The 20,714-nt window shown below is 43.4% G+C and overlaps 1 protein-coding gene across 1 annotated transcript in view; it reads right to left on the bottom strand.

Annotated features, from left to right (window-relative positions):
- Positions 1-1,837: 1,837 nt before the first annotated feature.
- The window catches only part of kcnj19a (potassium inwardly rectifying channel subfamily J member 19a), a 37,126-nt gene continuing 18,249 nt past the window's right edge, over positions 1,838-20,714 (bottom strand). The window contains exons 2-3 of the mRNA XM_024390107.2: positions 10,203-10,419; positions 1,838-2,965 (exon numbers count right to left, since the gene is read on the bottom strand). Coding sequence (XP_024245875.1) covers positions 2,319-2,965; positions 10,203-10,419 — 864 coding nt within the window. The 3' untranslated portion in view covers positions 1,838-2,318. The remainder of the gene's footprint in view (positions 2,966-10,202; positions 10,420-20,714) is intronic.

Raw genomic sequence — 20,714 nt, 5'->3', positions numbered from 1 at the left:
TCCAGTCTGCTCACGCTATCACTGCCAACTCATTGTCATGCCAACCATGTATCTTCAGCCAGAGCGTTTACATCAGTCTCTAATAGTGACATTGACTAAGTGATGTACAGATGAAGGATCTTAATTTGAGCCAGTTGTCTACATCAACAGGAAATGTGAATCACAGTATTATGTGGATTATAATTAATCAACATTTTTGTCGGGGTTGATCATTTTTTTCATAATGGAAAATTAAGTCTGAAACTTCAAAGTGAGAATTATTTCAGAATCCTTTTAAATCTCAAATACACTACAAGTTAAATGTTTTCTTCATTGCAGGAAAGTTCTCCTGCAACAAATGAAGAGACTGCATCTGTATATGACAGTAATATGCTCTTATGTGGTGCATCTATTCGTTCACACAGTATGACATCTTTGTTAAGAGCATACGGTCTGTGACCATGATATTAGTGTATTGTAATCATCTTCTGAAGAGGTGCAGATTGAGCTCAGTCCCGGTCAGTCACTCGTCCCTTTCCTCTTATTGTAATGAGGCTATTTATATTCATTGTTGTAGTGTGATTGGGTGGCTTATCCTCTGCTGAGCCAGTGGAAGGAGTGTAGTGTGTAATACACACACACACGCACACACACACACACTTACGGACTCTTTATGCTGCTAAATGAAAAGGTTGGAGTGTTTGGATCAGGTTAGGCTCTATCCTAAACTCTGAGTGTGCGAACGCAGTGAGGAATTCATTACCAGAGGCTAGAGATCGCTCCACGCAGGTCGGCGTGCACCTCAAGTAGGGAAAATCCAATTCCCCAGATCGATTCTCCTCCCTTTGTGGCATTGGTGCAGAAATTAGAGCTTGGTGGGTGGGTGGGTGTAACTATGATACATCCGTTGGTTCTGAACCCTCTACTCATAGGAGTGCTAAATCCCACTGAGGCCTGTGTTGGCTGCGTGCCAAATAGCACCCCATTCCACTTTATGGTGCAATGTTTTTAAACATAGCCCTATGGTCCATTTGGGATGCTCTCTGTCCCTGAGCTCAGGTGACCCTCTCCACTCTTTCTTTTCTCTCAGTCCTCCATTGCTCTCTCCCCCTCCACATTTTCCTCTCCATTTGTTCGGGTGAGTAAAAGGTTGCGTCCATTTCAAAGCTTCTGTCCTTAAAGTCTGCCGTTGGACCTTTATCATGGAGACTTCATTGTGAGAGTAAAGTCTTGTGACTAATGTGTGTCCTATTCTATATAATAATCATAATCCATTTCAGCTGCAATGGGCTACAAGTCAATTGAAAGAGTGTGTGTGTTTGTGTGTCTGTATGTCTGTTTGTCTGTTTAGCCATGCTGCTGGTCTCTGCCCATCTGAAGGGGGTGGACACTTCCTCCATTGTGTCACTCCCTATCCTCCTCTCCCAAACACCAGCCAATCACCACCAAGGACAAGCCTCTGTCGGGGTCTCAAATGAGAGCCTGTTCCTTACAGGCCCTGGTAAGAAAGTAGTGCACTCCACTATCGAGGGAATAGGGTGCCATTTGGGACGAAGACTGTTTTCTCTCTGGTATCAGCAGAGTCCATTATCCACTCATTCTGTTCAAAGGAGTAATGGAACTGTTATGGAAAGTGTTCCTCGCCAGCAGCTAAGATTAGGCCATCAACAGCCCGTTGAACGTAAAAACCAAAGGTATTATGTAAACTAATGAGTAACAGATTACTATAACATACTGCCCCAATTATGAATAATAACAAAATAGTGTGATTGCATTTGAACTGTATTCTTAGCTAAGTAGATGCTCCCTTTGATGGAAACTAGAATATAGACAAAGGAAGTTGCAGGTACACCACATATTATCATCTTAAATATATTTTATTTGTTTAAAACTAAGAGAGGGGGTATGTAGTGCATTCAGATGGATCGATTGTATACATGCACAATTCTTTAGAGAGTGTGTGTGATGAGGGAAAGATGAAGAACGTGTATGTGTTTGACCAGTATGAACACTGTTGCTATAAAACACCCAAAAATCACAGTAATTCCAGTAAAGATTGTGTTTGAAAAAACAGAGATAGTGACACACCATCCATCATAGTTTTTTCCCCTTCCATATCATTGTCTTTCAGTATATTCAGTTACATTTCATTTTCTGTCTCCATAGTTTGATGTGTGGTCAAAAGAAGTTAGACTCTGGGGATGCGTCCCAAATGATACCCTCTTCCCTACATAGTGCATTACTTTTGACCAGAGCCCCCTGGGCCCTGGTCTATTGTGGTTCACTATATAGGGAATAGGGTTCCATTGGGATGCATGCAAAGTCTGGTCATGATGACCTCAGCGGTCAGCATTCATCCTGCGTAATTTGGCTGGCAGGTTGTCCTCTGGTCGGCCCCCTCCTGAGGGCAGAGGGGTGTGGATGCGTGCGGGGACGGGGGCTGGGGTGGGGGGCAGCTGCAGGTCTCCAGTGGACTGGGTCATGGGTTCAAAGCCCACCTTCAAGGCCTTGAGCTGCAGCCGATCTGCAGCCTCTGGGTCGGGGGAGGAGCTGAGACGCTGCAACTTGAGAGGCAGGTCTCCAGTACTGCAGGCCTTCTCAGAGTGCTGGGAGCTCAGCATCAGAACCTTCCTCTGTAGGTCCTCCTTCCCAGACGAACTCATCCTCTGAAGCTTACTGGGCAGCCTGGACTGCCCCGCCCGCTCTTCCCGGTCCGTAGTGTTAATGCAGTCCACAGAGAAGACCCGGGCACGTCGGGCGGCACCGTGGCTCTCGCCCAGCGTGGGGGTGGAGAGGGGTGAAGGCAGGGAGGACTTCTCATCGTGCTCCTTGACACTATACGGTGGGGTGTTGACCTCGAAAGTGCTGTGGAACTGAGAGTAGTCCACCCTGAAGAATCCCTCCTCCAGAGACATGACAGGCAGGAAGCGGTGGCCCCACAACACCTCGTCCTCCGTGTACGACGTCCGCGCCTGACACGTCATACCTGAGAGAGCGGTAGAAAGAGAGAGAGAAATAAAAAGTCAAACTCAGCCTCTAGCATTGACTAGGTAGCACAAACACACGTGTTCAATAGCCCTGTAATAACTGTCATTTCTGATAAATATGCTGAAAATACTGTGGAGTTCAGTTACCATCAAACAATAAGACAAAAACAAAAGTAAGTAGCAAACAATCGATCCCCTGCTTATCTAATCCTCTGCTTCCATCCCACTTGTTCTTTCTCTTCCGCTCTCATCATGTGTGGAAACAATTCAGTCTTTGAATTGTTGTCTGACAGCATGAGAAAAGAGCAATTGTCCTGACACAGACCTGCTTTGGCACAGACCTCCCTCACTCCGGCCATATGGGGGAGATTTAAATACTGATGCGCCCGTAAATCTAGCCGGAAGACCTTTGCCGTTCCTCTGACGGCGTGTAGAAATGGCCACGGCACTGTTACTCATCGAACCATTTCCACTAATAGGTTTGGCTGAGGCTGTCCCTGAGACAAAACAGCAGAGATATTTCATTCACTGTTCACCTCCCTCTGCCTCTGCAGAGTGTGGGGCCATTGGCTCAAATAAGCTTGATGGAAACAGCTGACTAAAGGACATATTGGCTGCAAGTCTTTCTAGGCTTAGAGTCATAGCTAGATACTTTTCTTTTCTATTTTTATATCTAGCTCTGTCGCAATGAAATCTCATCCTACCAGATTCTACAGCTGTTATTTTGTATCCATGGCAATCACTAGAGGCCAAAGGTGACTCATCCCTTTGATCAGTGTTGTAAGGCATTTAATGATAATTACCTGTTGTTTATTTCTGTTCAGGCTAATAAGGAATCTCCTAACATCACCTTTACCAGATCCTGCAGGTGCTTTACCAGATGCTGCAGGAGCCTTGGGTCCTCGCCTAACATCACTCCTATCAATGGTACTAATAGCCTTATTCATATCAATTAGTTGAATCTAATCTACCATAAACAAAACATGATAATCCTAAGTAAAGAGCAGTAACATTGCAGCAGAAACTGCAGCATCCATGCAACAATAAAAATAAAACATGTAGCACCTGTAGCTGAGGAAAGGTTAGTCTGGTATTTCTGTTTGCATGATGTCCTATATGAAAAGGTCCCTATACCAGTGGTTGGTTACATTACATCCTGGTCCTATTTAAAAAGGTCTCTAGGAGTCAGATAATGACCGGAGCATCATCCTGAGCACAGCCTTCTCTGGGTGCCTCATTAATAATTGTATTGGCGACGTCGTCCCAAAAGTGACCGTGCGTACATATCCCAACCAGAAGCCATGGATTACAGGCAACATTCGCACTGAGCTAAAGGATAGAGCTTCCGCATTCAAGGAGCAGGACATTAACCCAGACTCTAATAACAAAATCCCATTACGCCCTCCGACAAACCATTTAACAGGCAAATTGTCAATACAAGACTAAAATCGCATCCTAATACATAGCAAACTATCACAGATTATGAAGGGAAACTCAGCCACGAGCTGCCCAGAGACACGAGCCTACCAGACGCGCTAAATGTCTTCTATGCTCGCTTCGAGGCAAGCAACACTGAACCATGCATGAGAGAACCAGCTGTTCTGGTGGACTGTGTAATCAAACTCTCCTTAGCCGATGTGAGAAAGACCTTTAAAGAGGTTAACATTGACAGGGCCAGATGAATTACCAGGAGGCATAATCCGAGAATGCGCTGACCAGCTGGCAAGTGTCTTCACTGACATTTTCAACCACTCCCTGACTCAGTCTGGAATAGCTACATGTTTCAAGTAGATAACCATAGTCCCTGTGCCCAAAAATACCCAGGTAAACTTTAGAAATGACTATCGCCCCGTAGCACTCACATCTGTAGCCATGAAATGCTTTTAAAGGCTGGTCATCATCCCAGACACCCTGAAACCCCTCCAATTCACATACTGTCCCAACAGATCCCTATTAAATCCCAATCTCTATTAACCTCCACACTGCCCTTTCCCACTTGGACAAAAGGAACACCTACAGTTGAAGTTTACATAAATTAAGGTTGGAGTCATTAAAACTCATTTTTCAACCACTCCACAAATTTCTTGTAAACAAACTATAGTTGTGGCAAGTCGGTTAGGACATCTACTGTGTGCATGACACAAGTAATTTTCCTACAATTGTTTACAGACAGATTATTACACTAAGTTGACTGTGCCTTTAAACAGCTTGGCAAATTCCAGAAAATTATGTCATGGCTTTAGAAGCTTCTGATAGACTAATTGACATTATTTGAGTCAATTGAAGGTGTACCTGTGGATGTATTTCAAGGCCTACCTTCAAACTCAGTGCCTCTTTGCTTGACATCATGGGAAAATCAAAAAAATCAGCCAAGACCTCAGAAATTAAATTGTAGACCTCCACAAGTCTAGTTCATTCTTGGGAGTAATTTCTAAACACCTGAAGGTACCACGTTCATCTGTACAAACAATAGTATGCAAGTATAAACACCATGGGACCAAGCAGCCTTCATACCGCTCAGGAATGAGATGCGTTCTGTCTCCTAGAGATGAATGTACTTTGGTGCGAAAAGTGCAAATCAATCACAGAACAACAGCAAAGGACCTTGTGAAGATGCTTGAGGAAACATGTACAAAAGTATCTATATCCACAGTAAAAACAAGTCCTATAACAACATAACCTGAAAGGTCACTCAGCAAGGAATATGCCAATGCTCCAAAACCAGCATAAAAAAGCCAGACCACGATTTGCAACTGCACATGGGGACAAAGATCGTACTTTTTGGAGAAATGTCCTCTGGTCTGATGAAATAAAAATAGAACTGTTTGGCCATAATGACAATCGTTATGTATGGAGGAAAACGGGGGAGGCCTGCAAGCCAAAGAACACAATCCCAACTGTGAAGCATGGGGGTGGCAGCATCATGTTGTGGGGGTGCTTTGCTGCAGGAGGGGCTGGTGCACTTCACAAAATAGATGGCATCATAAGGGAGGGAAATTATGTGGATATATTGAAGCAAAATCTCAACACATCAGTCAGGAAGTTAAAGCTTGGTCGCAAATGGGTCTTCCAATTGGACAATGACCCCAAGCATACTTCTAAAGTTGTGATATTGGAGTGGCCATCACAAAGCCCTGACCTCAATCCTATAGAAAATGTGTGGGCAGAACTGAAAAAGTGTGTGCGAGCAAGGAGGCCTACAAACCTGACTCTGTCAGGAGGAATGGGCCAAAATTCACCCAACTTAACGTGGGAAGCTTGTGGAGGGCTACACGAAACATTTGGCCCAAGTTAAATAATTGAAAGGCAATGCTACCAAATACTAATTGAATATATGTAAACTTCTGACCCACTGGGAATGTGATGAAAGAAAGAAATAGGAGAAACTCCCCAAATTCAGGCTTGCTTCAACAAAGTGCTGAGTAAAGTGTCTGAATACTTATGTAAATGTGATATTAATAAATTAGAAAACATTTCTCCCTGTATATAGCCATGTTATTTTCTACTCCCTGTATATAGCCATGTTATTTTCTACTCCCTATATATTGCCATGTCATTTCTACTCTTTTTTTCCCCGTTATCCACTGTGTATTATTTTGATCTTATCTTTAACTCTGCATTGTTGGAAAAGGACCCATAAGTAAGCATTTCACTGTTAGTCTACACCTGTTATCTGCGAAGCATGTGACAAATACAATTGAATTCCATTTTTTTATTTGATTTGACAGGTCAGGTTTGTATTTGACCTCAGCTCTTGTAAAATGATTTCCTTGACAATTATATCTGTATCGAGGGCCCTCACTTATCAATAAGCACTTATGAGCCCTGTATTACTCTATTAAACAGAGCTGGCTGACTGCAGAAAGAGAAACTGATCCTTTCCCTGACATTTGACTGACACTGTCACGCCCTGACCATAGAGAGCCCTCGGTTCTCTATGGTGTTTAGGTCAGAGCGTGACTAGGGGGGTTATCTAGTTTCTAGGTTTCTAGATTGGTGGTTTGTGTGGTTCCCAATTAGAAGCAGCTGGTAATCGTTGCCTCTGATTGGGGATCATATTTAGGTAGGCTTTTTCCCTACCTGTGTTTGTGGGATATTGTTTTGTGTTTGTGCATGTGCACTACGTAGTCACGTTTAGTTGTTTGTTTATTGATATATTTTGTTTTGTTTGTTTCTCTTTGAATGAAATATGTGGAACTCAACATCCGCTGAGATCGTGACAGACACAGTAATATCACTACCAAGGGGTTATCACAACCTAAGCCTAAGCTTATACCCAAACCCTTGACCCAAACCCAAACCCTTATCCTCAACCCAAAGCTGAAATGAATTAAAGTTTTTTTTATATTCCTGCATATAGAATTTGGTAATAATTCGCTCTAATTTGCCCATTGATGGCGTTGCAACAGGAAATGATGTGGCGTCAGGGCCCAGCGTTCCTGCTAGTTCGCCCCATCATCATCGAAGTGTCCTGCGTTACACTGACAGTCAGTTTTGTGGGTCTTGAATGAAAATCAAAGCGGCTGAGCAAGTGAGCAAACAGCTGGTGGACAGAGAGACGTGTCCCTGGAGAGAGCTTTATGTAAAGCCTCCACTGGCACTCCTCAAGTGGAGCATTTCCATAATACAATGCCTCTTCTTCTCCTAGCCTCTTTTTAATCCTACTACTGGCTCTCTTCATCTAACACACACACACACACACGCACACACACGCACACACACACACCTGTCAGAAAGCTGTGACAACTAGGCCTACGTAACATACATCTCTATTGGAACAGGAGCTGATGCACAATCGTAGTGGTAGTAGAGAGACCTCATAACCATCCAGTCAAACACCAGAAGGATGCAAAGGCTGTCCGTTGTTGACAGAAGGTTTCTCAAATGGCAGGACAATGCGCTGTCTGTCTCGTAGTGGATGATATGGATTTATTTCTCTGGGGAGTAAGGGATGTACACTGTGCACGGAACCACACAGGTGACTCCAAGGCCAACTCATTCATACAGAACAGACCCCCCCCACTCATCTGCCCCCTGCTTTGCTCCTCAGCTCAGAGAACCACAGTCCTGCTGAGAGAGAGAGAGAATGAGAGAGAATGAGAGAGAGAGAATGAGAGAGAGAGAATGAGAGAGAGAGAATGAGAGAGAGAATGAGAGAGAGAGAGAGAATGAGAGAGAAAGAGAGAATGAGAGAGAGAATGAGAGAGAGAGAATGAGAGAGAGAGAGAAGAGAGAGAGAGAGAGAGAGAGAGAATGATGAGAGAGAGAGAGAGAATGAGAGAGAGAGAATATGAGAGAGAGAATGAGAGAGAGAATATGAGAGAGAGAGAGAATATGAGAGAGAGAATGAGAGAGAGAGAATATGAGAGAGAGAATGAGAGAGAGAGAGAGAGAGAGAGAGAGAATGAGTGAGAATGAGAGAGAGAGAATGAGAGAGAGAATGAGAGAGAGAGAGGGAGAGTGAGAAGGGGCTAAAAGGGGCTAAACGGTTGGCTGCAGCCTGCCTTAATGACATTATCAACAGAGCACAGACCGTGCTCCCTGCCTGCTCATCCCACCCTCCTCCTCTAAGCCCAGGACAATGAGAAGGGAGGAGGGGAGAAGAACAGAGGAGAGATGAAAGGAAAAAGAAAAGGGAGCAGAGAAATAAATAAATGATGCCAGAGAAGACAGACTTTGTTATTTATGTATGAGTATTAGGATGAGGCATCATATTGTTCGATGTAGAAGACAGAAAAACACTTTTGTTGCCGTAGGCGACCCAGCACACCTGCAGCCTGCCTGTAGTTCAGTACAGCTGTTGTGTTCAACGTCTCTTACTGTTTCAGAATGATCCCAGAATTAACCCTGCATTCTGCCCAGTGAGAAATATAGTAAAGCTTCAGCTGAACCCCCCATCTTATTTATCTAAGTGACATTCGCATCTATGACCCTATCTATTATACATGGGGTAGGGATAAAAACCATCCCGCATGTAAAAAAAAAACGTCCTTCATAATTAAATCAAGGAAGCCATTCCCTGGTGCTGTCCTCAATACCCAATATACAATCTCAATACCTCTCCACTGCTCACTCTGTTTACCACTGAACGCCTCCTGATATCTGCTACATTCTTACAGGGCTTTGGAGATTCAGAGAGATGTGTCAATCTGACTATCTCCAGAATCTGGATGGAGATATTGCATGATGGGGGTATGTGGCAGGTTGACATGAAGAGGTAAGACTGATTAGCATATAAGAATACAGTTTAATTCGAGTTCAAATAATGGAGGAGAGAGAGAGGAATAACAGAATTGCAAGCTAAAGGGTGGAGATAGGGAAAGAGCAACCCACCGAATGGAAAGAGATTACAGTCGGGGTGAAGGAAGAAAATGACTAATTAAAGGACCAGTGTCGTCAAAATTCTGTTTTTTCCATGTGTTTTGTATCATATTGTACATCAGCTGATGAAACTACCACTGTAAATACGTGACATTTTTTTTATCAGTGTTATTTCCTGATAGTTGTTGTTTAACCCTCCTGTTGTGTTTGTTTCATGTTAATTCATTCTGTGTTCCCGGTCCAAAATGACCGCCATTATAGCTGATTATAAATCCATAATAATACATATATTATCACCTAATGTTGTGTTAGATCTTTTTATCAACTTAAGTTCTTGTGAACATTATACGTTTGAACTTCTATTTGCTATTTATGGCCTGTAGGCCTCATTGACCTGAACTCATACAACTATTTATGGCCTGTAGGCCTCATTAACCTGAGCTCATACAACTATTTATGACCTGTAGGCCTCATTAACCTGAGCTCATACAACTATTTATGGCCTGTAGGCCTCATTAACCTGAGCTCATACAACTATTTATGGCCTGTAGGCCTCATTAACCTGAGCTCATACAACTATTTATGGCCTGTAGGCCTCATTAACCTGAGCTCGTACAACTCGTTTTTGAGTTAAAAAAAAGCATAATGTATCAATTATTTTGACTATAACAAATACTCAGATTAAATATATTGTGCTATTTATCACAGACTACTTTGTGTCAAAGTTTAACAGACTCTCTCCTCCTCACCAGTGTCATGATCAAAGATATGATCAAGAGCCTCACATACAGTATATCGTTTGGTCATTGTGCTGCCACACAACGAATGGTGAGCAATCAATTAATAACGAGGAGAGAAGGGTAGGAAGAAGAGAGTAAAGGGTTAACAGGAGGAGAGAGGGTCGTGGTTCTTCACCTGTGGTCTCCACAATGCCCTCCAGGATGACAACAATCTCAAACTGCTCGTTCATGAGGGAGCGCTGGGACAGGTCAAAGAAAGGACTCTTAGGATTGATCTCGTGGCAGATGGTGAGAGGTGACACTAGGAAGAGCTGGTCCGCACCCGTCCCAAAACCCACATCCAGCTCACACTGGTCCAGGGGTAGGAACTCTCCCTCCGGGGTCTGACGAGACTGGGAGAGAGGGAGGGCGAGAGAGGGAGGGGGAGGAGAGAAAGGAGAAATAGGGGGGAGGGAGAGAGAGAGAGAGAGAAATATATATTTTTAATTACTTTAAACTGTAGACTTGCATTTTTCCACTCTACCATGGCTTCTGTTGGAGTCACTTTGCAGTGCTACCAAGATGATTGTAGATAACAGTGTGACTGGAGCAGAGAAGCCTGGAGCCTATCAATCTTCTCTACACCACCACATGCTGTTTGTCTTGTTGTTAATTTCCTATTTTCTTCCCTTCCGGAGGTGGGTGAGTGGACAGCACATAAAGCAGAACAAAGTAGGCAGGCAAAAGTAATATAGGAACATTTCAGGACATGGGGGTCCATATATCGATATATATGATAGAACCTTCATGTTTCAGGTGCCATGGCCTTCAGCACGATGTACCTATTTTCTCTTATCGCCCAGCACACCATCTCATCCCCCTCGCATTATCTACAACCCAGGGAAGCACTACACATCTGTGCAAGGAAACAACCACCAAACTCTGCTAGTTTCACCGCTCTCCAAGGTGAGACACACACACACATAAATGCACACTCTGTCTTTCTCTCCTTCCCCGTACCACGTGGGAGCGCCCGACGGCATTCCTTCCTCTGAATATTCAAGGCTGAAGGTCGAGTCATGCATCCTCCGAAACATGACCCGCCAAACTCTGCTTCTTAACACCCGCCCACTTAACCCGCAGGCCAGCTGCACCAATGTGTCAGAGGAAACACCGTTCAACTGACAACCATCCTCAGCCTGCAGGCGCCCAGCCCGCCACAAGGAGTTGCTAGAGCACGATGAGACAAGTAAACCCCCCCGGCCAAACCCTCACCCAACCCGGACGACGCTTGGCCAGTTGTGCATCGCCCTATGGGACTCCCAGTCACAGCTGGTTGTGACACAGCCTGAGATAGAACCCGGGTCGGTAGCAAGCCTAGCCCTTCATATTCATTTGCAGTGGGCCTGTCGAGGATTAGATGAGGAGGTGGTGAGAAAACCCTGTTTAGACAGACCCAACCTATGGCTTGCTAACTGGTGCGGAAGCATTTCATTGCCCAGCTGGGCTCTCAGCTGTCTGAGCTAAGCTGAACTGGGCTCTTCTCTTTAACTCTCTGTCTCTTTCGTTCTCTCTCACTCGTTCTGAAGCCCTCTCTAATAGTTCTCTCTCTGTGTCTCCCTCCGCTCCCCTCTCTTTTCCTTACACCACTCTCTGTATCTCGCTGTAAGTCTGTGCACAATGCACCTGCTGGGATTTTCCGTGAGGCAAATAAGAGGGTTAATGAACGTGAATGGGCCAATCAGCAGAAACAATAACAAAGCCGGCTCCACACCACTGTTTATGTAAAAACTGAGGGATTGGGCTGGATTCACTTTCAAATTCATAGACAGAGCAATTGATGCAGGGACTGGCCATCCATGATATTAAAATTATAGTTTTAACCCATTTTTGAGGCTATACAGTGTTCGTTTACATTTATTTGGTTGGCAAACATTGGAGTAAAACAAGCTTATATTTTAGGTTCTGATGGTGTACGGCAGTTAAACTAAGCTCATAAGTTATATTCTTCAAGAATCAAGGGGAATATATCATTAATTTACAGTATGTCCACAAATGGATGTAGCAATGGCTGATTGGCCATTTGAGACATGCTTTTTGTCAGATATAGAGGTTTTGTGGCTCAAATTGAAGGACAACTGAGTGTGGAGAGTCGCAGAATTGTTTCTATTCCCACTGTTTTGGAGTGTTGTTATTCACATTGAAGAACACAATCTTAATTTTCTTTTATGTTTTTTCATTTTTCTTAAACTTTCTTTCTCTCTCTGTACAGTAAGTCTCCAAAATGGAGGGAATGACTCTTACTGCAGTTTTCTCATCTCTGTTTCTTATCTCAGCCTTCCTGATAATTGGGATGATGTGTCAGCCTCACCGCCTACACACACCTCACCTCTAACTCTTTTCTACCGCACGCACGCACACACGCACACACACACACACACACACACACACACACACACACACACACACACACACACACACACAGTCCCACTCCTCCACTCAACACATCAACACACTGCTGTTGCTGTTTTAGGATCCTCTTATCCTGCCTCCAACCCCTGCTATATGAATCTCATGAGCATTTCCAGTACTTCCAGACCAAACCATAGAACCTGTAATGGGCAGTAATATTTGACGTGTATGTACAGTATATTATATATACCTCACTTCTAGTCCTTGGGCCAATGACATCAGGAGTTTCTTACATGGGAGCATTGTCAATGTGCTTTTGACATGCCAATGTCCCTAAGTACAAATTCCTTCAACTAAGTTCAATAAAACATCCTTTTTTGTTAACGGCAGAAAGATTACATCAGTTATCTTTTTATTTAACCTTTATTTAACTAGGCAAGTTAGTTAAGAACAAATTCTTATTTACAATGACAGCCTACCCCGGCCAAACCCTAACCCGGACGACGCTGGACCAATTGTGCGCCTGTCTATGGGACTCCCAATCACGGCCGGTTGTGACACAGCCTGGAAACAAACCAGGATCTGAAGTGACGCCTCTAGCACTGAGATGCAGTGCCTTAGACCGCTGTGTCACTCGGGAGCCCCAATCAGTTCTCAACATTTGATGAAGCATTAATACAGTCAAGAGTTACTGTTTGACTTTGCATGTTGTCAGATTGGTTGGTCTGGTCAATGGTATCCTTAAAGTTTATCAAGAATGAATCAGATGGATATAAAAGGAAATGAAAGGCCATTAAATGCATACAGTGCATTCGGAAAGTATTCAGACCCCTTGACCTTTTCCCCTTATTTTAAAATGCATTAAATAACATTTTTCCTCATGAATGCCCAACAATAACCCACAATGACAGAGCAAAAACTGTTTTTTAGAATTCCCCAAGAACAGTGGCCTCCATCATTCTTAAATGGAAGAAGTTTGGAACCACCAAGCCTTTTTATAGAACTGGCCACCCATCCAAACTGAGTAATCGGGGGAGAAGGGCCTTGATCAGGGAGGTGACCAAGAGACAGATGGTTACACTAACAGAGCTCCAGAGTACCTCTATGAAGATGGGAGACACTTCCAGAAGGACATCCATCTCTGCAGCATTCCAACAATCAGGCCTTTATGCTAGAGTGGCCAGATGGAAGCCACTCCTCAGTAAAAGGCACATGACAGCCCACTTGGAGTTTGCCAAAGGGCACCTAAAGAACTCTCAGACCATGAGAAACAAGATTCTCTGATCTGATGAAACCAAGATTGAACTTTTTGGCCTGAATGCCAAGTGTCACGTCTGGAGGAAACCTGGCACCATCCCTACGGTGGAGCATGGTGGTGGCAGCATCATGCTGTGGGGATGTTTTTTAGCGGCAGGGACAGGGAGACTAGTCAGGATCGAGGGAAAGATGAATGGAGCGAAGTACAGAGAGATCCTTGATGAGAACCTTCTCTAGAGCGCTCAGGACCTCAAATTTGGGATAAGGTTTACCTTCCAACAGGGCAACGACCCTAAGCACACAGCCAAGACAACGCAGGAGTGGCTTCAGGACAAGTCTCTGAATGTCCTTGAGTGGCCAAGCCAGAGCCCGGACTTGAACCCGATCCAGACGTGACTCTCAGTGTTTTATTTTTTATACATTTGCAACATTTCTAAAAACCTGTTTTTGCTTTGTCATTATGGGGTATTGTGTGTAGATTGATGAATGGGGAAAGTATTTAATCCTTTAGAATATGGCTGTAGCGTAACAAAATGTGGAAAAGGTCAAGGGGTCTGAATACTTTCCGAATGCACTGTAATTAAAGTTACACTATTACAAGTTTCAAATTGTACTTTTCTTTGAGAAAGACAGAACAATCAATTGAAAAAGCCTCTCCCCCAGGCCTCCCGAGTGGTGCTGCAGTCTTGAGGCGTCACTACCGACCCGGGTTCTATCCCATGCTGTGACACAAAACGGCCGTAACTGGGAGTCCCATAGGGCGGAGCATAATTGGCCCAGTGTCATCCGGGTTAGGGGAGGGTTTGGTAGGGGGGGCTTTACTTGGCTCATCGCGCTCTAGCGACTCCTTGTGGCGGGCTGGGCGCCTGCAGGCTGACTTCAGTTGTCAGTTGAATGGTGTTTCCTCCGACATGTTGGTGAAGCTGGCTTGTGGGTTAAGTGGGCGGGTGTTAAGAAGCAGAGTTTGGTGGGTCATGTTTCGGAGGACGCATGACTCGACCTTTGCCTCTCCCGAGCCCGTTGGGGGATTGCAGCGATGAGACAAGATCGTAATTGGAACGCAATTGGATATCATGAAATTGGGGAGAAAAGGGGGGTTAAAATAAATTTAAAACTCTCCCCTCTGGGAGGAAGTTTGCCTTAAAAATATTTAAAATCACATTAATGAAAACAAATCACCCCAAGATCAATAAAGAAGCATGTCAAAAACAAAAAGCAATAAAATATTCTGTAAAACAGTTGGATAACAACAAAGGTATTAACACAAGCCTATATCTAGTAAGATTTGGCATGAATCAATATTCAAATTTAAAAAACAAATGTATTTGGTTGCTGAATTATCTCAATGTTCTCTGCCGACAGGTCATAAAAGCAGTCTCTGGAGACAGTGCTATCGTATATAACAAAATGTATTTCCAACCTGACAAAATCACATTCAAATATGAATTTTAAAACTATGCAAGTCACCTATCAAATTTCAAAATACAACTTGGGTGTGCAAATCAAAATACAACTTGCTTGTGCAAATCAAATATGAATAATTTGATTTGTAAACCCAATCTGCGCCCCCTCTTTAAAACACACACATCCATAGAGGTGGGTGTGGTCAACAGGAAGATTTGACCATGCGCCTACATTAACATTAATCTGATCCCTTGCACAACCACATAAGCCATTTAGTCTTTTACCTTTATTTAACTAGGCAAGTCAGTTAAGAACAAATTCTTATTTTCAATGACGGCCTAGGAACAGCGGGTTAACTTCCTGTTCAGGGGCAGAACGACAGATTTGTACCTTGTCAGCTCGGGGATTTGAACTTGCAACCTTTCGGGTACTAGTCCAACACTCTAGGCTACCCTGCCGCCCCATTGTGTGTGACAACAAAGGGAGAACAGTTAAATGTAATGTGGTCACCACACAAGGTTCAAATTGTTTCGGGATAACCTAAAACAAGACAAGTTAGCTGTGTGTTAGAAGCCTGTCAGTATAATTGTTGAGCAAAACATTGGGTTATTCTCCAGACAGGACAGAAACAGTAAGACATGGAACATACAGTTGAAGTCAGAGGTTTACATACACTAAGTTGACTGTGCCTTTAAACAGCTTGGAAAATTCCAGAAAATGATGTCATGGCTTTAGAAGATTCTGATAGGCTAATTGACATTGTTTGAGTCAATTGGAGGTGTACCTATGGATGTATTTCAAGGCCTACCTTCAAACTCAGTGCCTCTTCACTTGACATACTGGGAAACTCCAAAGAAATCAGCCAAGACCTCATAAAAAAATGTTTAGACCTCCACAAGTCTGGTTCATCCTTGGGAGAAATTTCCAAACGCCTGAAGGTACCATGTTCATCTGTACAAACAATAGTACACAAGTATAAACATCATGGGACCACACCGCCGTCATACCGCTCAGGAAGGAGACGTGTTCTGTCTCCTAGAGATGAACGTACTTGGGTGAGAAAAGTGCAAATCAATCCCAGAACAGCAGCAAAGGACCTTGGGAAGATGCTGGAGGAAACATGTACAAAGTATCTATATCCACAGTAAAATGAGTCCTATATCGACATAACCTGGATGGCCGCTCAGCAAGGAAGAAGCCACTGCTCCAAAACCACCATAAAAAAGCCAGACTACGGTTTGCAACTGCACATGGGGACAAAGATCATACTTTTTGAGAAATGTCCACTGGTCTGATGAAACAAAAATAGAACTGTTTGGCCATAATGACCATCGTTATGTTTGGAGGAAAAAGGGGGAGGACTGCAAGCCAAAGAACACCATCCCAACTGTGAAGCACAAGGGTGGCAGCATCATGTTGTGAGGGTGCTTTGCTGCAGGAGGGATTGGTGCACTTCACAAAATAGATGGCATCATGAGGGAGGAAAATTAAGTGGATATATTGAAGCAAAACCTCAAGACATCAGTCTGGAAGTTAAAGCTAGGTCACCTAAATAGGTCTTCCAAATGGACAATGACCCCAAGCATACTTCCAAAGTTGGGGGAAAATGGCTTAAGGACAACAAAGTCAAGGTAGTGGAGTGGCCATCACCCATCCGTAGCACGCGCTCCAGCAGGTGTATCTCACTGATCATCCCTAAAGCCAACACCTCATTTGGCCGCCTTTCGTTCCAGTTCTCTGCTGCCTGTGACTGGAACGAATTGCAAAAATCGCTGAAGTTGGAGACTTTTATCTCCCTCACCAACTTCAAACATCTGCTATCTGAGCAGCTAACCGATCGCTGCAGCTGTACATAGTCTATGGGTAAATAGCCCACCCATTTTTACCTACCTCATCCCCATACTGTTTTTATTTATTTACTTTTCTGCTCTTTTGCACACCAATATCTCTACCTGTACATGACCATCTGATCATTTATCACTCCAGTGTTAACCTGCTAAATTGTAATTATTCGCCTACCTCCTCATGCCTTTTGCACACAATGTATATAGACTCCCCTTTTTTCTACTGTGTTATTGACTTGTTAATTGTTTACTCCATGTGTAACTCTGTGTTGTCTGTTCACACTGCTATGATTTATCTTGGCCAGGTCGCAGTTGCAAATGAGAACTTGTTCTCAACTAGCCTACCTGGTTAAATAAAGGTGAAATAAATCAAAAATATTTTAAAAATCACAAAGCCCTGACCTCAATCATATAGAACATTTGTGGGCAGAACTGAAAAAGCGAGTGCGAGCAAGGAGGCCTACAAACCTGACTCAGTTACATCAGCTCTGTCAGGAGTAATGGGCCAAAATTCACCCAACTTATTGTGGAAAGCTTGTGGAAGTCTACCCGAATCGTTTGACCCAAGTTAAACAATTTAAAGGCAATGCTACCAAATACTAATTGAGTGTATGTAAACATCTCACCCACTGGGAACATGATGAAAGAAATAAAAGCTGAAAGAAATCATTCTCTCTACTATTATTCTGACATTTCACATTCTTAAAATAAAGTGATGATCCTAACTGACCCAAGACATTAGGATTAAATGTCAGGAATTGTGAAAAACTGAGTTTGAATGTATTTGGCTAAGGTGTATGTAAACTTCCGACTTCAACTGTATAATGTAGACAAACGTATGCCTATATGGAACAAAGTGAACGAGTTGCCTGAGCCAAGGACTTTATCAGAGTCCGTTCAAAAGTGGGATATTCATAATCTGCCATTAAAAATGCAATAAAATCCACTGTTTCACATTGAGAGCTGAGTATGTTATGGAAAACCAACCAGCCGAATGCGATTCCCTTTTATCGTGCACATAAAAGGGACGTTGAGCCGAAGCTAAGAAATTCATCCTAGTAATCAGCTTTCCATTGTGTCAGTGATTAGCTAAAATGATAGAAAAAGAACCTACATTGAGAGAATGTCTATACCTTGTAATTGACTAAAGTTGAAACCTGTCCTATGCGCAACCAAGACAAACGTACCATAATAAACTCCCGAGTATTCCAAAAAAAACACTGCGGTCTGTCCAATGATCACGTTGTTGGTTAAAACGTACTATTCATGTTCAAAAACAAGGAACGCTTAACGAATTAGAGTTTCAATGAATAGGAAAAATGTCTGAGCTCTGTAGCTTGACCTGTCTGGTTGATGAGGAGAGGACAGGATTTGGGCAACACCAGGGAGGCTACAGACAAGTGCTATTCAAGTCTGAAACATTTGCTCTGTGTCTAGTTTAAGACGCATAAAGAAAGGGGGATTCCCAATTCCAAGGTTCCAACACTTCGATGCTAGTTGACCCATCCTATACCTTGGTTGAAATGCCTGGGGGGGATCCCTCCCCAGATCCCAACAAATGTTCACTACATGTCCTGTTTGTTTGCAGTGAGTACATGCCTGGTTAGGACATGCTGTCCTAGATTAAATATTAGTGGTCCATATAATAATTCCTTGGAATCTACAGGACCCCCCACCCCCAATCTAATGCTTTACTCAGGTGAGTTGCATGTTAGCATTGTCCGTAGTGTGCAATTTCACATGAGGGGGTTTCATGGCCAGAATATTTTTTTAAATTTTTTAATTTCACCTTTATTTAACCAGGTAGGCTAGTTGAGAAAAAGTTTTCATTTGCAATTGCGACCTGGCCAAGATAAAGCAAAGCAGTTCGACACATACAACAACACAGAGTTGCACATGGAATAAACAAACATACAATCAACAATACAGTAGAAGAATCTATATACAGCATGTGCAAATGAGGTAGGATAAGAGAGTAAGGCAATAAATAGGCCGTGGTGGCGAAGTAATTACAATATTGCAATTAAACACTGGAATGGAAGAATGTGCAGAAGATGAATGTGCAAGTAGAGATACTGGGGTGCAAAGGAGCAAGATAAATAAATAAATACAGTATGGGGATGAGGTAGATTGGATGGGCTATTTACAGATGAGCTATGTACAGGTGCAGTGATCTGTGAGATGCTCTGACAGCTGGTGCTTAAAGCTAGTGAGGGAGGTAAGAGTTTCCAGCTTTAGTGATTTTTGCAGTTTGTTCCAGTCATTGGCAGCAGAGAACTGGAAGGAGAGGCGGCCGAAGGAAGAATTGGCTTTGGGGGTGACCAGAGAGATATACCTGCTGGAGCGCGTGCTATGGGTGGGTGCTGCTATGGTGACCAGTGAGCTGAGATAAGGCGGGGCTTTACCTAGCAGAGACTTGTAGATGATCTGGTGCCAGTGGGTTTGGCGACGAGTATGACGCAAGGGCCAGCCAACGAGAGCATACAGGTCGCAGTGGTGGGTAGTATATGGGGCTTTGGTGACAAAACGGATGGCACTGTGGTAGACTGCATCCAATTTGTTGAGTAGAGTGTTGGAGGCTATTTTGTCAATGACATCGCCGAAGTCGAGGATCGGTAGGATAGTCCGTTTTACGAGGGTATGTTTGGCAGCATGAGTGAAAGGATGCTTTGTTGCGGAATAGGAAGCCGATTCTAGATTTAACTTTGGATTGGAGATGTTTTATGTCTAGAAGGAGAGTTTACAGTCTAACCAGACACCTAGGTATTTGTAGTGTAGTCCACATATTCTAAGTCAGAACCGTCCAGAGTAGTGATGCTGGACGGGTGGGCAGGTGCGGGCAGCAATCGGTTGAAGAGCATGCATTTAGTTTTACTTGCATTTAAGAGCAGTTGGAGACCACAGAAGGAGAGTTGTATGGCATTGAAGCTCATCTGGAGGTTAGTTAACACAGTGTCCAAGGAAGGGCCAGAGGTACACAGAATGGTGTCTATATGAATAGAAAAGTTTCCCCAGTCGTGCTGCATGCCGTTCAAAAGGTTATGTTGTTTCCTGCCTACAAGCCATGAACCTAGTCCAGTTTGCAAGAGATGGACCCCGAAGAGCGAGCAAGGTTGCTTTTCACTTGGAGTTGAGAGCAAAAGTAATTGCCATACATCTCGCATTTCAAGAATATACGTGTTTTACTGAGTCTTCACCCGTTCTCGCCATGGTGGGAATGGTCAAATAACGTTTAAGTGAGAGATGGCCTCACTGCATGTTAACCTGAGCAAAATGAGACTATGCATCTGCATTATTTGTAAATGTCCCAATGACTGAAATATGAGCTGCTTACTGCCTTAAATGGACTTGCACGTCTATGAGGAGTGCGACATCAGCTAGGAGTTTGAATATGCCGGCAGTATAACATGCTTTTTGGAGTGTGGCTGCACTCTTAGCAGCCGTCTATAAAGCCAACACCACTATCGGTATCTGAAACGTCACAGGTGCCTGAATGCTCCAGTGTCTTGACACTCTTTTTCTAGCACTTTACATTGCGGCTTCAAATGCGTCAGCTCTCACTCTAAGTAGTTTTTTACGCATCTCGTCGAAAAATAACTCAAATGCCTATATTTCACTTCAATTTCCTATTTTGGAGTTTGCTAAGCAAATGCTCACTAGCGTCTAGAATTAGGCTGCTTTTTTATGCATGACAATTGCTTGCCAGTAATCAAGTATTTAGTCGCTTGTCAAAATAATATTAAGATGATTCTTATCTTTCTTGATCAGCTTTCGAGCCAACTCATGAACAT

This window comes from Oncorhynchus tshawytscha, linkage group LG27, assembly GCF_018296145.1.
Source record: "Oncorhynchus tshawytscha isolate Ot180627B linkage group LG27, Otsh_v2.0, whole genome shotgun sequence".
NCBI classification, from domain to species: domain Eukaryota; kingdom Metazoa; phylum Chordata; class Actinopteri; order Salmoniformes; family Salmonidae; genus Oncorhynchus; species Oncorhynchus tshawytscha.
The sequence above is the reverse complement of the archived record's forward strand: the minus strand, read 5'-3'. Positions and strand labels throughout refer to the sequence as shown.